Raw genomic sequence first — 16,505 nt, forward strand, 5'->3', positions numbered from 1 at the left:
TTGCGTATGGGTCACCATGATTTTGCCAAGTAAGACATGTTCCTGGATCAACATCTTTTGTTGATCCTGGAACATTCCTGTCTGAATATTTAGCCCTTTCGCTACCCCTAAACCTAACTCCATCCTTAAAATCAGACAGAAATGATAGGTGAATTAGAATGGTGTAGAAGCACCTAACCCTGACATAAGCCTAATCTTGACATAAACTTGTCCCTCAAATCTGATCGGTTGATTGGAATGTTGTTCCAGAATCAACAAAGATTTTGATCCAGGAACATGTTGTACTTGGTGAAATCATCAGCAGACTGTGCTGACGATGAAAATTACGTCACGTGGACTGTCGGTGAGCCAAAGTGGAACACAAACAAAAGAAGTACAGTATACTTCTGGACTCTTTTAACTTGGACCATTAAGCAATTGCCAACCACCCATAATGTTCAAGAAACCAACTAGAACCCCTTAGTAACCACAAAGTGATGTGCTAAAAACAATCTGTCACAATCACCGTCAGTTCCTGTCACTTCCCGGACTCCAATTCCCATCATTCCCCCAGCCAGTCACATGCTCACACTCTGCACCAATCACCTGTCGCCACATACAGCTTTGCACATCCCTTGGACTATAAAGGACTCACGCACACACCACCTGAGCGCGAAGTCTTGTTTACCCCGTGTGACATTTCTGAGCGTTCCCCTGTGTTTATTGTCTGCCTGTTTATTGTTACCGTTCCTGCCTGTTTCCGGTTTATTGACCCGTTGCTGCCTGTCCTGACCCTTGCTTTGTATACCGACCTGTGACTGATATCTGCCAGTCCTGACCTCTGCCTGTATCTGGATTACGATTCTGTCTACCCTCTGCTGTACCTGTTTGCTCCTGTTTGACCCTGCTTGTAGGACCACGCTTACCTTTAATAAAACGCTGCATTTGGATCCCCTGCCTGAGTCTCCCATCGTTACACAATCAGAACACCATAGCTACTAAAAAGCAACACTCAAGCATCCTAGCACCAAGTTTTGCACTGGAAAACACTACTAACATTTTCTTCAGACAATGTAAAAAATGACATTAATCCAATCATACCTGACCAACACCTTGTCACTGGGGCAGTACTATTAAAGTGACATCTTTGTACAAACCCGACTCCAAAAAAGTTGGGACACTGTACAAATTGTGAATAAAAACAGAATGCAATGATGTGGAAGTTTCAAATTTCAATATTTTATTCAGAATACAACATAGATGACATATCAAATGTTTAAACTGAGAAAATGTATCATTTTAAAGGAAAAATAAGTAGATTTTAAATTTCATGGCATCAACACATCTCAAAAAAGTTGGGACAAGGCCATGTCTACCACTGTGTGGCATCGCCTCTTCTTTTTATAACAGTCTGCAAACGTCTGGGGACTGAGGAGACAAGTTGCTCAAGTTTAGGAATAGGAATGTTGTCCCATTCTTGTCTAATACAGGCTTCTAGTTGCTCAACTGTCTTAGGTCTTCTTTGTCGCATCTTCCTCTTTATGATGCGCCAAATTTTTTCTATGGGTGAAAGATCTGGACTGCAGGCTGGCCATTTCAGTACCTGGATCCTTCTTCTATGCAGCCATGATGTTGTAATTGATGCAGTATGTTGACTGGCATTGTCATGTTGGAAAATGCAAGGTCTTCCCTGAAAGAGACGACATCTGGATGGGAGCATATGTTGTTCTAGAACTTGGATATACCTTTCAGCATTGATGGTGCCTTTCCAGATGTGTAAGCTGCCCATGCCACACACACTCATGCAACCCCATACCATCAGAGATGCAGGCTTCTGAACTGAGCGCTGATAACAACTTGGGTTGTCCTTGTCCTCTTTAGTCCGGATGACATGGCATCCAAGTTTTACAAAAAGAACTTCAAATTTTGATTTGTCTGACCACAGAACAGTTTTCCACTTTGCCACAGTCCATTTTAAATGAGTCTTGGCCCAGAGAAAACGCCTGCGCTTCTGGATCATATTTATTCCTTTTTTTTCCCTATAGTTTTTTACCTTTTTTTTTTACCTATACCTATAGTTTTAGTTGGCAGCGGTGAATGGTACGGTGGATTGTGTTCACCGACAATGTTTTCCTGAGCCAATGTTGTGATTTCCATTACAGTAGCATTCCTGTATGTGATGCAGTGCCTTCTAAGGGCCCGAAGATCACGGGCATCCAGTATGGTTTTCCGGCCTTGACCATTACACACAGAGCTTGTTCCAGATTCTCTGAATCTTTGGATGATATTATGCACTGTAGATGATGATAACTTCAAACTCTTTGCAGTTTTTCTCTGAGAAACTCCTTTCTGATATTGCTCCACTATTTTTCGCCGCAGCATTGGAGGAATTGGTGATCCTCTGCCCATCTTGACTTCTGAGAGACACTGCCACTCTGAGAGGCTCTTTTTATACCCATCATGTTGCCAATTGACCTAATAATCTGCAAATTGGTCCTCCAGCTATTCCTTATATGCACATTTAACTTTTCCAGCCTCTTATTGCTACCTGTCCCAACTTTTTTGGAATGTGTAGCTCTCATGAAATCCAAAATGAGCCAATATTTGGCATGACATTTCAAAATGTCTCACTTTCAACATTTGATATGTTATCTATATTCTATTGTGAATAAAATATAAGTTTATGAGATTTGTAAATTATTGCATTCCTTTTTTATTCACAATTTGTACAGTGACCCAGCTTTTTTGGAATCGGGTTTGTACATTATTTATTCCTAAAACGTTCAAAGTAGTAGCTTAATGGATTAGTACACTTTTAAATAAACTTTTGCTGATAATTTACTCACCCCCATGTCATCCAAGATGTCCATGTCTTTCTTTCTTCAGTCGGAAAGAAATTAAGGTTTTTGATGAAAACATTCCAGGAATTTTCTCCATATAATGGACTTCAATGGGCACCAACTGGTTCAAGGTCCAAATGACAGTTTCATTGCAGCTTCAAAGGGCTTTAAACGATACCAGACGATACTAGATGATTCCAGACGATGAATAAAGGTCTTATCTAGCGAAACGATCTGTCATTTAAAAAAAAAATAAAAGTTAACGTTTTATGAGCATAAATGCTCGCCTTGCTCTGTTCTGCAATGCGCGTTCGTGACGTAACGTGATACACAATTACGTTGAAAAGGTCACGCTTGACGTAGGCAGAAGTACGACTCAGTGTTTACAAGTTGAACGTGCAAATACTAAGTCAAACGCCGTTTACAAAAAAAGGTAAAACAACAATGTCGGGCGATTTTGAACTTCGAGGAGAAGATGAGTTTTTCACCCTGCCCTACCTTTTTGAACCGGAATACACAGAGGAAGAAATTAGGCAGATGGAAGAGACTGCTGTGGTGACACACACCTCTCAAGCATCGGGCAGACGAAGATCTAACGAGATGTGGTGGTGCACATGTGGCAAATGCCAACCATTGCCAACAGAGGAGGAATCTCAATGCTGCCCTGACTGGACCATTTCAATCCCGCCATTAGAATCAGTCAGTCCCTGATTCCATCTCGCTGCATTACCGGACAAAATTGATTTCCACCGTTACTGAGCAACAGTGTTTTAAGGTGGTCACGTCTTAGCGCTGCGCCACGTCTTTAAAATTCAAATGCATTGTTTTCTATGAGTGTACACTAGGCCTGTGACGATATCAAATTTTCATGTTGCGATTAATTGATGAAGCTTTTATCACGGTAAACGATATTATCACAATGTTAAAATAAGTTGCAAAACCATTTTTGTCATAATTTAACAGGTTTAAGAACTCTTTTTGTAATAAAACAAAAAAAACTATGACTGAAATTTTCAAACAGATTAAAATGCAAAAGAATTAGGCTATAAAGAACAACAGATAACACTTTACTCTATTTAATGCATCAACTAAGATTGAGCAATAGCTACATTGTTACAGAAAGTGTTATTTTTTGTTAATGTTAGTTTAGAAACACAACTGATCATTGTTAGTTTTATCTCAGGTCCATTAAATAAGTTATTTTGATTTTAGTAATGTTATTAAATAGTAACTAAGAAATTAACATTAATTAATAATAATTAATACTTTATAAGTATTTTTATTGTCAGTTTAGCGATAATGAATTAACGTTAACTAATGAAGCTGTATGTTTCCAAAGTTTTACTGAACAATTAGGGCATGTTGTAGTCCAGATTAAAATATAAAAATGTTTAGGTTTGAAAATAAATATCCTTTTATATATTTTTTAAGTATTCAGTATTTGGTGCTGTGATGAACAACACTGAGATTACAAAAAAATGAATGGCTGTTTGAAGCATTTTAAAAACTTCACTAGCGCAGTTACTTTGTTTGCACGGTTTCCGTGGTAACCGCTGCACGCTGCTGTTCCATCAGCGCCCTCTGCTGTCAGAGAGTGAACGCGCACTGTCATTCAGCGTGTCTCCTTCACTCGTTCCGCCATGTGCTTCTCGTGCACATTGGGATTGTTTACATCTGAGCGTGTGTCCTTTTGATGCAGAATACAGTGGTGTTATGCATTTTATACGATTGATGGGTAAAGTATTCTTAATTGCCTTATAAAAAATTAATAATTGGTAATAAATTATTATTTATGGTATTCTGAAGTGCCGACGATTACAATATCGTGCATATTCATTATCGCGATTTATCGCATTACCGAATATCGGCACAAGTCTAGTGTACACACACCGGCGGCAACATTCGGCGCCTGTCCACGCCACAGAGCGCCATGTACATTGTTTTACATTAAATGAATATTATATTTCTCTCAAATCGTCGTTAATGTACATACAATGTGACTTCACCCTGTGCTGCAAAACAGCATTTGACTTAGTAATTGCACGTTCAACTTGTAAACACTGAGTCGGTACTTCCGCCTACGTCAAGCGTGACCTTTTCAACGTAATTGTGTATTACGTGATGTCACGAACACGCATCGCAGAACAGAGCAAGGCGAGCATTTGTGCTTATATTTTTTTTTTTTAAATGACCGATTGTTTCGCTAGATGAGACCCTTATTCATCATATTCAAGCTGCACTGAAACTGTCATTTTGACCTTGAACCGTTTGGTGCCCATTGAAGTCCATTATATGGAGAAAAATCCTGGAAAGTTTTCATCAAAAATCTTAATTTCTTTTCGACTGAAGAAATAAAAAAGACATGGACATCTTGAATGACATGGGGGTGAGTAAATTATCATCAAAAGTTTATTTAAAAGTGAACTTATCCTTTAAGGGTACGTATTACTTCTATTAGGTACTGCTGAGAACCTTTTAGGGGTAGATAAGGTATAAAGTTGTTCTTTTAAGGGTGCTGCCCCAGTGACAAGCTGTTGTACCCCCAAAAGGTACAATTTAAAAAAAAAAAAATCTGACAGTGTAAGCCCTGCCCATTTTAGGTCCTCGTTTCATGCTAATTTACATGCTTATACTATTTCTATGGTGGTTAATATTAGCTGCCCAGGTGCAAACTGCTAATCCACATTTTCACGCTAGATGAGGCGCTGATGAGACACTGCAGAGAAACCGTCGAGTTCACTCATCACCTCTGCAGTCAGATGGGTGAGAGGGTTCGTTTACAGAGGCGTGGTAGAAACAGTGTGTCACCGGGGGTTAAAACATCAAGAAAGTCTGACAGCAGTCAAAGAGCAAACGGAAGGAGGGTACATGAATGGTTGCCTGGCAACAGAATTAGGCAGTTTTCAGCTTTGGTTTCCAGTCAAAAAGAGACGTGCTTTGCTTTCACTGTCCATACAGAGACTGTCACCTGTCATTTACCAAGTGAATGTGCATTAATGTGTGCGTGCCAGGGCTGTATCCAACATAAACACTGCAAGGGACGTTTCCACCCCAGTTTTCAGAGTAGTTGGCAACTGGTATGTTTTTCAATGACCGATTCTTAAAATGGTACTTCTGAATGACCGAATCTTGAATATTTAGGTGTTCAATCAGGGTGGTGTAAATCAAAACTATGCAGAGATTATGGCGGTGGTTTCAATGCTGTGTATTGCAATCAGGCTGCTTATAATGAGTATATATGGTGTGAGAAACCATTTGAGTGAAATGTTGTTTTCATGAGACAAGCCATTTAGAAAGATTGAGGGGGGATAGATTGAGAGTAATTGCTCTGTAGAGAGATAAAAGAAGACTGAATAAGGAAAGAGAAAGACAGCAGTGATTTTGGAAGGATGCAATAAAGAACACAATTGTGGCCTGGAAAAAGCAAGCCAGAGAGAGAGAGAACATGTTAGAGAGAGGAGGAGAGAGAGACAGACAGACAAGAGAGCTTGCTACCAAGAGGTCAGTTTTACGCCTCAGGTGGAGCCCTGTCTTTGTGCCACTGTCAGATTGTGTGTATGTGTGTGTACATTCACCCTGCACTGCAGCAAGTGCATTTCATTACTTTCATTTTCACATAACAAAGCAGCATTCACAATCTCCTCTTTACTACCTAGCACCAGAGCCTTACTCTGACATTAGCTGTTCCAAAACCTAGCAAGCTGTCTACCTAGACTACATTTTATGCAGTGGTGGATGAAGTACACAAATCAAGTACTTGAGTAAAAGTACAGAAACCCTGATAAAATAATACTCCAGTAAAAGTCATAAAAGTCATAAGTCATAAAAATAAAAAGTATTGATTGATTAATGTTTATTTCTTTTGCAATTTTATATACCCTATCCTACTGCGCAAAACGTGTATGTGAATTATTATGAACTGTTAAATTGAAGATTAGGCAGACAAAGTAATAAAACTGATAATTACTGATAATTCAAGTGTGCAAACTAGTGACAATAACAAAATATACCATATAGTAGGCCTGTTTAAAAATGAGGAGAAATAAAATCTGTGTAAATGTGTGTTGACAAATATAAACATACAATATATAAAAAAAGACATCACAAAGGGCAAAATGTGTTAACATTGTTAGAAGAACACTAATCGGATATACTAGCTTTATATGATTTGAAAATGCTACGGCAACAGAGAAGATGCATGGGCATTGACTTGCGTTATTTTTTTGTTTCAAAACCTACCATATTCATACGATGATAAATAAATATGAACATGTCCACATTCAGCCATTTCATACAATTCACATTGACAGTCGTGACCTAAATTTGATTTTCATTTACAAATAATAAATCCAAAAATTAGGCATTAGTAACTTTCTGCACCATCAGTCACGCACGCACTTAAGTTTCGAGGATCTCCTGTTCTTGGCCAATTTTGAGTCATACTTGTGAATTAAGTAAAGACCTGATCATTTGAATCAACTTGAATAAGTTGTTGACTCAAGAACAGATGCAATCGGATCGGATTCAGTGTGATTTATTTGGACCGATCGATTGCATAAATCGTTCAGTGTGTCTCTTGGACAATTTCTTCAGTTCAAAATAATAGGAAATTATGTTTTTATGAAATGCAGTGGAGTAAAAAGTACAACATTATGCTTTGGAATCTAATTAAGTAAAAGTAAAAATTTCCCAAAATAAAAATATTCTGATAAAGTACAGATACTTGAAAATTTTTAAAAAATACTTAATTACTGTCCACCACTGATTTTAAGGCATCATAGGTGTGCTATACAAACACAATGGTTGTTCTAAAATTTAGTAAGCAGCATTATACCTAATTTGGGGTCAATTCTAAGACTTACATGTATACTTCACTGAAAAAGCAATTCCAAAATGCATTGCGACAGACACTGGGAGAAATAATTCAAGATGGTGGATGAGCAAGAGAAATGCAGATTATGAATGTACTTATTTCTTTCAATATAATGTATATGCTTTTTATGATTAGAACAGTATCACCTAGTTAGATTAGCAACATTCTAACACCAAACTCTTTTGAAATCAGTCATTTATCTTATATGCATCCCAATTTGTCCGAAGTCCTTCTGTAGTATAAATAGTGTTTGCTCTTGCTGAAAATTCCAGCAAGAAAAATTGCACTTTTAATACCCGGATGATAATTAATAATAATAATAAAAAAACAAACAAACAAACAAACAAAACAGTGGAATGTTGGACATCAGCTTTACTTAGTTACATAGCCAAAAGAGAAGGGCTCTCAGACTCCACTGCTACATGAAATTATAATCTTTTAAACCTCATACCCTTGATGGTTCATAGTATATGTGAGTATAGTATGTCATTTGGTACACAACTGTGAGCTTCATGTGAGGAGCACTAATTGTGTATTGCACAGTGTTTATGTAGAGTAATCATTTATGTGGTTACATTTCTATTAGGAAGATGCCTTAGGGCCAGTTCACACAGAACATATCCTAGCATTAAAAACAGCTAGACGGAGCGTAACAGAATTGAACAGAAGGCAAGTTTATAGCGCCATTAACTCCTATACACCTTTGCTAATGGATAGCCTATTTGACATTAAATAGTTTTGGGAATTTGTTGTCATGGCATTTTACTAATTATTATACGTGCAGCTTTAATGAGCTCTAAAAACTAATTAAGTCAAAAAATAAAAGTAAAAACCAGAAGAAATGGCATCTAAAATATTTTTTAATACATATTTGTATAAATTGTAACCTAAAATATTAATGTTAACTGCAAAAAGCTCATGGAAATGCATGCAACTACCCTTAACACTCAATATTGTTGTGCATATGTAAATAAGCAGTCGTCAGGTTCATCCGATTGGTCCATTGTTTTAAAGCTGACATTGATTTACTGCATAAACTATTTTTAACTTGACATAGCATCTTAAAAACAACATGCTCGTGGTGTGAGACGTGCCGTAACGGACAAAGATGTTCGTCTAGTCCATATTTACCGTAGATCAACAATTAGCGCAGACAGAAGCAAGAACGTGTCCTGTGTGCACAGCCCCTTAGAAGACAGCTGCCAATGTAAGCAGTAGACAGCAAGGCAGCATGCTAGCTTCTGTCGATTTCTCTCCTTCATTTTCTTTTTTTTTTCTGTCAAGGCTGTATGGCAACTCCATATGTTCATTGCATTCATGAAAATCTTTCCTTGCGCTGCCTCTCCCGCTAAAGTTAATCCTAACCTGCCTTTCATGCGAAGACCGCCTTTACAGCACGCTGCGCTCCCACGACGGAAAGCCTTGTCTGCTTTTATAGTGTGGGATGAAATGTGTTATGGCTCATATACTCGTTCATACTCCTTTGAGAACAGTTAGAAGCCGTGAATAATCTCTAGAAATTGCTTCCATTGTGATTACAGCACAGGAAGTGTAAAGCGTTCTGGTGGAGTAGAGTCTTCCTGCTTTGCTACCTGTATTTCAAATTAGCATATCATTTGGGTGAAATTAATTTATGTAGATTAGTCCTGGTTGATTGTTGGCTGTCTAATCAGATTGTGTGTGAGGAAATGTGAGCGTGTGTGCATTGGCCCCAGTTCCTCATACGAAGCTGGTGGTTTACGTGCTCTACGTCCCAGATTTGTTTCTCTGTGGTTTTTCAGCTCTTTGAAGAATATTTTTCTTTTTCTCCTCTGCAATTCCACACTCATTATAGGGGCTTATGAACATGCCCTGCTATTACATCTTCCTTTCAATGTTCCCCTTCCCTTCAACATTGTGAACAAGGTTCAAAATTAACACTCGCCAAGCTGCAAATGCAAGTAGAAATTGGCTTTAATGAGTTACTCACCAATTGGCCAGTAACGTTGTTAGAAGCTGCAACATAATACATGGTTTAAAGGGGTTATATGTAAGAATTTTCATGTATTAATCAGTCTTTTTACTGCCAATGTGTAAACAGCTTGTAATGGAACTATAAAAAAACGAGACCTTCCCTGACTTCCTAGGTTTTCTTTGAAAGCATGTAGAAGATAATTGTTTATGTGAAGGATGATTTGCCGGGAAAATCAAAAGGATGTGATGTTTAAATTCTCTTCCAGATGGAGTCCACTAACGTCAACAAACAACAACACAGACTCCAACACAAACTAAAATATAAAAGTTTGCTGTTACACAGAAACAGTGACATAAACAATGTAAGTCTATAATGATTCAACAGGATCAATTACAATGATGCGTGAAATAAATGCTCATATAATGTTTAGGATATTGCCATTCTCTACTGTAATGTCAATGTGTGATGCAAAGAAAAGAGATTAATGCAAACTACATTATAATCTCACATAGCCAGCTCTATATAGTCTAGTCTCAAATATACTTTATAATCAAACTATCATCTGTTGACATGATGCCAGTTAATTGCAGAGCTGGTGCAAACATCACTTCTCTATGATCAGATACTTTCTTAACTGCTGTTTTCTCACTGCTGTCATTTTTGTTGTGTATTTATTTTACATATAGCCCATTTAAGTCAAATTGTAAGATTCATGCATAGTTGGATGCTTATTGATGTAAGTGATTAAACCTGTTAGCATTCCACTGTACTGCCCGCGGTATACATACTTTTCAGAAGAGACCAAAACCATGCATATACTCCAAATGGTTCAAGAACAGCATGCACTTTATTTTAGGTGTTTTAGGCAACTTTCACAGGAATGCTAAGGGGTTAAAGACTCACTCTTAAAGACAGTCAATTGTTTTGTTCCTGAATGAATCAGTGTTTTTAATCGATTAAGTTAAATATTCATTGACTCACTCATAAATATAGTCACCTTTTCATTCCTGAATGAGTCAGTGTTCTTAAGTCAATTGAGTCAATCATTCAATATCTTACTCATAAAGACATTCACTTGTTTTATTCCTAAATAAATCAGTGTTGTTGAATTAATTGGTTGAGTCAATTATTCAATGACTCACTCATAAAGACAGACAGTCACTTCTTTCATACCTTGAATGAATTGGTTGAGGCAATGATTCAATGCCTCACTCTTAAAAACAGCCCCTTGTTTTGTTCCTGAATGAATCAGTGTTGTTGAATTAATCAACTGAGTCAATCATCCAGTTACTTATAAAGATAGCACCATAGCTGTTTCTCAATATGCATTCTTGTCTGTAATTATGTTCTTGTGGACTTGTGAAACGTCATAAGTTAGCTGCCCAAGTACTGTTACAATTCAAAGTTCACACTTATTCAAGTACAGTTCAAATACCTGGATGTGTTCTTGATCCACCCCTTTTATCGAGGATGCAACGAGAGGTGACTTGTGTGGACTTGAGACAGCCAGGTATCCCAGAATGCATATTGCACTAACCAGTGAGCGTCAATAGCTGAGGAGAAAACGAAATTTAAAAATACTACTGTTATTGTGTCATGAAATGTAGTTGAGAATATATTTGTTTAAAGCTCAAATCTGTGTTTTATTGATAAAGCGTGTATTTTTATATTTATATTTAGGCTATTTAACTCTGTTGCAGCCTACTTAAGTGCTGGATTTGTACATTTGACTGAATCGTTTGCTTTATTTTGTATTGTATAGCTTCTTATACCTTTTACTTTTATAATGGCTATTATTGATCATTAAAACTGACATTTAACAAAGTTTTGTTAAATGTCATTTTAATGATCAATAAAGAGACAGGGTTGTGTTTTATGTCATATTTCATTTTATTACAGTTAAGATAATCAGAGTACATATGCACATATGGCCTGAACTTATTAATATGTTTAATTTTTTTAAAATGTAGAAGAAAAAAGCAGGGTTGTGTTTTATATTTCATTTTGTTTTAAATATACATGCAGTGAAGTTAAACATTGAATGTTTTACCTCAATCACATTTGTGTGGCTATTAATATGTTAAAGAATTAAAGATTTTTAAATGAATATAAATAAATGAATATATAAAGATTTTTTTAAATGAAAACGGAAAGAGGCAGAGTAGTGTTTTATAATATATTTTGTTTTATTGTTGCCTAAAATATACATACAGATATACTGAAGTAGTCAGAGCGAGCTGAGTAAGGCTATCAAGTACGCTGCTGTACCATTTGCCGAATCACCGGACTTGCGTCCTCCCATCCCCGGGAGTCCGTTCTTCTGAGTCGAACTTGGCAAGTTCAAATTACCAAGGATGCAAGTCCGAACTTTGCGCATTTGGTATTGAGAAACTCCTCTTGTATCATTCCTGAAGGAATAAGTGTTGTGGAATGAATCAGTTGAGTGAATCATTCAATAACTTGCATATAATGACAGATACTTGTTTTATTCCTTAATGAATTAGTGTTGTTGAATGAATTGGTTGAGGCAATGACTCAATAATAAAATCAGTTACTTGTCATCACCTTCTGCCTTGTAATCTGCAGAAACAGTCACTGAAAAATCCCCATATATAATGTACAGTGCTGTTATTATTGTTATCTATGTTATCGTATGCTGTTTTCATTGTTACTCTATCGTTTTAGGAACACCGCTCAGCCAATCAAATTCAAGGCTTAAGTGTGTACTGCATATGAATCTCAATTGCTATACATATGCTGCTACAAGTAAAATGGGACCCTTCACGTCAAAAACAACACCAATAAATACACAATAGCCATTGACTGAAACAACAGCTATCATTCATCTTGTCCACCCCCATTAACACTAACAGTCGTGCTTGCTGGCGCATCTGAGTCAGAAAGCAGCTAAGCAGAAAGGGAATATTGATGGGGGACGGCTGGGCAGTGCTTGCACCTTGATGCAGATATTAAGCAGAACTGTAGGCTGAGTAAGGGAAGGCACCCTGCCGCGAGTGACTCATTTGGTTGGTCGTGGTAGACTAACTGTGAATCTAGAAGAGGAGATCAGCTGTTCAGATCCGTCTGTCCGCAAGTGCCGTTTGTGATCTGTTCCTTGCCACCCTTCTGCTTCTCTCCTCGGCCCATGCCTCCTCCTCTCAACCTCCACTCCTTTCCTGTCTCTTCCCCTTGTGTGCTCTCCTACTGAACTTCCTCCTTTCCTCTTGTCCTTCAGGGACCTCTTTCACACTCATCTCACACCCTTAAACAATCAGTCTCCATCACTCTCTAAGTGTTTTCACACTCACCCGTTCCTCTTCTGATAATGCCGATTGGCTCTCTCTTTCTCTTGTTCTGCAGGTGCAAGAATGGCCCTCACATTTGTTCTTTCATTTCTCCTCGGGTCTTTCTCCCTCACCATAGCCTCACGTAATACAACCACAGGTAAAGGTCATGTATATTTCCTGTTTTCCTGTTTTGTTTTTTTTGTTGTTGTTTTTTTTGTAATTTGTGTTTTTTAACTTTATATATAAGAATGGGAACTGTAATCAAGTACAAACCATATACTGAAGAAAAAAAATACAAAACAATACTATTTTTGGTTAAAGGTGCACTCTGCAATATGGTGTTTGTTTTGTACTGGCCGATATGGTTGTCTTGGACTTACTGACACCTAGTGGTCTGGATGTATCACAAAAACTATGTTTTCTGTAAGGGTTAGGTATAGGTGTAGGGTTTAGGTTGGGGAATAGAATGTAAATCGTGCACAATATAAAAATTATTATGTCTATCCTCATGCAATACAAAAACCCAACATTTGTGTGTATGTGTGAGAGCATCTATTTGTTTATTTGTTTGTGTTTGCTATGCAGTGTGTTGATATTCTGGGTGTGTAAAAAGGTCTTATTCACTGGCCACATCAGTCAGCTTCTAGAATTGGATTTTTTGTCACGTCTTCTCCGTCCAGCTCTAATTGCATCCTTCCTATCTCAGATATTACAAGCTTAGCTAGTCTGCTTTACCCAAGCTGAACGACTAATGAAACACAGTATCAACACTATTAGATGTCTGACAGCTATAATAAGTACATAAATCCTCACGTATAATCCCCCCCCATGCATAATTGTCCTGTTCTATGGCCTGTTGAACAGGAACAAGAGCCTGTGGAATATCATTTATCACAGTGTATTGCCTTTAAGTTTTAAGTTTTTAAGGGTGCGTTCACACTTGTCATGTTTGGTTTGATTTAAATGAACCCTGGTGCGATTGCTCTGTTAGTGCGGTTCATTTGAACATGTGTGAACGCTGCAATCCGAACCCTGGTGCGGCGCGCACCAAACAAGTGGACTGAGACCACTGAAAAGATGTTTCTCGGTCCGCTTCCAAACGAACTCTGGTGTGGTTCGAATGATATATTAAGAGTGCTTTCACATTAGCACTTTTGATGCGCACCCGGGTTTGATTGAAGTCAGAGTTTGGTACGTTTGGATGATGTGAACACTGTCTTCTGAACTCGGGTGCGCACCTGCGAACCGCACCCGAGTCCGCTTAAAAAGGTTGGTCTGGGGTGCGGTTCAAGTGAACTCCGGTACGGTTCGCTTCTGATATGAATGCAAACGTACCAAATTACGGAAGTGAACCACTATTAATGCCACATTATTTGATAAAAATGCATGTTTGTGTATGTGTTTCACTCACTTTCCCGATGAGCATGACTGACATGCTGCAAGAGCTGTAGTATCTCATTTCTGCTCGCCTTCAACGTTCTACATTCCTGGCAGATAGACGCCAGTGCCGTTATGAACAAAACCAACAGTTCAAAAACAAAAACAAAAATATAAATGTGAGGAGAGCAACATTATGCATTTTGCCGTCTTCTCCTGGGCCGTCGTTAATAAGCAACGGAGTAAACAGCTGCTGGTTTGATGACGCAAACGAACCGCGGTTCGGACCAAATAATATAATGTGAACACAGTCCAATGGGGGCAGGGGGAGGGGGGAGCAACCAAACTCGGGTTCGGTCCAGGCAATCGAACCAAGTGTGAAATCACCCTAACACAACATGGACCAAAGACCAAAAACAGGAAGATGAGACCCTAAAAAGTATAGAATCTTCACGCATGTCGTTTTTTCTCGTCATAGTCGCAAGTTTGCACATCAAAGGCATCAGACGCGTGTCTCCATGCAGTAGATCATTTGTGTGTGACGGAGGGATTCCCGCCGCTGTTTTGACTCCTTTACGCATTTTATAAGCTCTTCACGAGTTCCCAGCTGGCCAAAATAGCATCATATTCAGACTACGCACACACAACAAGCGCATTTACCTCAGAAAACAGCACTGTTTTGGATGTTCAGTAAGTTCCGTCTCAAAAAAAAGCAATACGTCATAAAATCCGACCAATCAGGTTGTGAACGTATCCCTATGCTTTTAGGTTCGGTATCTTTTGGTTCGGTGATTCCCAGCATGAACGCTAATCGGACCAGGATTAAATGTTTTTTTTTCTTTTTGGGTCCGGACCAAATGAACCAAACGAACCGTTCTACAAGTGTGAACGCACCAAGTCACATGTGTTGACTGCCATTAATAATAGCCATTGCCAATGTTTTCTCTAGTAAAGAAAAAATATGGTAGTAAACATAAAAACATGGAAGCCAACAGTTTAACCTGTTTGATGTTAACTATTTTTGACCTGTTAGCCTGTTTTGAAGCGCTGTCAAAAGCATGCCAAACCAACAGATTGTGATATAACACTCACCGTAAAGCCATGTTGGCCAATCAGAAGCCTGGAAAAAAAGAGTTATTACCGTTTCCTGTTCCAACATCACAAGCCAAAATCTCTGGTTTCACCATCTACACAAAAACACAACCAGAGTTTCTCAAAATCTTCACCCTGGCAGGAGTTTTCCAAAAAGTTTGGTGTCAGTGACCAGATACTGTGCTTGCTTGAAGACGAACGGCCAAACCGTATAGAAAAAGCTGCGTTTTTGAAAATACTCATGTGGACAGGGCCTTAGTTGCTTGTAATTATGCATAATTTACTGGTATCATCACTACATGCATCAAGTGTAACGTGTAACAAGGACACTGTAAAACAAAGTGTTACCAAATATCTGAGTCTGACAGTAATGGTTTTGAAATGTTATTTGATACAAATGTGAGATGTATCCTTGCTACTTTTTATGGAGGGTTTCAGTATACTGATAGTCCAGCAGCTACTGTTTCTGCTGACATGCTAAAATGTATATACTATTATAGCAGTGGTTCCCAACCACATTCCTGGAGGCCCACCAACACTGCACATTTTGCATGTCTCCTGAATCAAACACACCTGATTAAGGTTATCAGCTCATTAGTAGTGACTCATAAATCTAAAATGTCAGACAAAGGAGACATGCGAAATGTGCAGTGTTAGTGGGCCTCCAGGAATGTGGTTGGGAACCACTGTATTATAGTTTTTATTAATATTTTCAGTATGCTTTTATTTTTTTATATTTTCATTTTAATTTGACATTTGACATGTGTTTTGACAATTTGACAATGACATTTGTTATGTGTTTGTAATTTTTATTAGTTTTTATATTACTACCAGGTTTCATTTATTTTTTTATTTTAGTGCAGTTTTTGGTATTTTCTAAATGTCCAGTTAGTCATTTTTGTAAAAACTTAAACATTCAATGCCAAGGCAATGTTTTTAAGGATTTTTTTTTTAATGTAATATTTATATTTTATTTCAAAAAATGTTTTCAACAGTTTTAGTTTTATTTAACAATTATAACCCTGCTTTGAGAGAAGCAGAATTTTAAAATTCATTCACTTTAGACCACACTGCTAAAAAATCTAAGCTAAAAAAATGCTGCT

At 37.8% G+C, this 16,505-nt stretch overlaps 1 protein-coding gene across 1 annotated transcript in view; it reads left to right on the forward strand.

Moving 5' to 3' along the window:
- The first annotated feature begins 13,012 nt into the window (after window positions 1–13,012).
- Window positions 13,013–16,505, forward strand: part of gabbr1b (gamma-aminobutyric acid (GABA) B receptor, 1b) — a 94,447-nt gene continuing 90,954 nt past the window's right edge. The window contains exon 1 of the mRNA XM_067411679.1: window positions 13,013–13,090. Coding sequence (XP_067267780.1) covers window positions 13,015–13,090 — 76 coding nt within the window. The 5' untranslated portion in view covers window positions 13,013–13,014. The remainder of the gene's footprint in view (window positions 13,091–16,505) is intronic.

The sequence above is a fragment of the Chanodichthys erythropterus genome, chromosome 15 (assembly GCF_024489055.1).
Source record: "Chanodichthys erythropterus isolate Z2021 chromosome 15, ASM2448905v1, whole genome shotgun sequence".
Lineage (NCBI taxonomy): Eukaryota > Metazoa > Chordata > Actinopteri > Cypriniformes > Xenocyprididae > Chanodichthys > Chanodichthys erythropterus.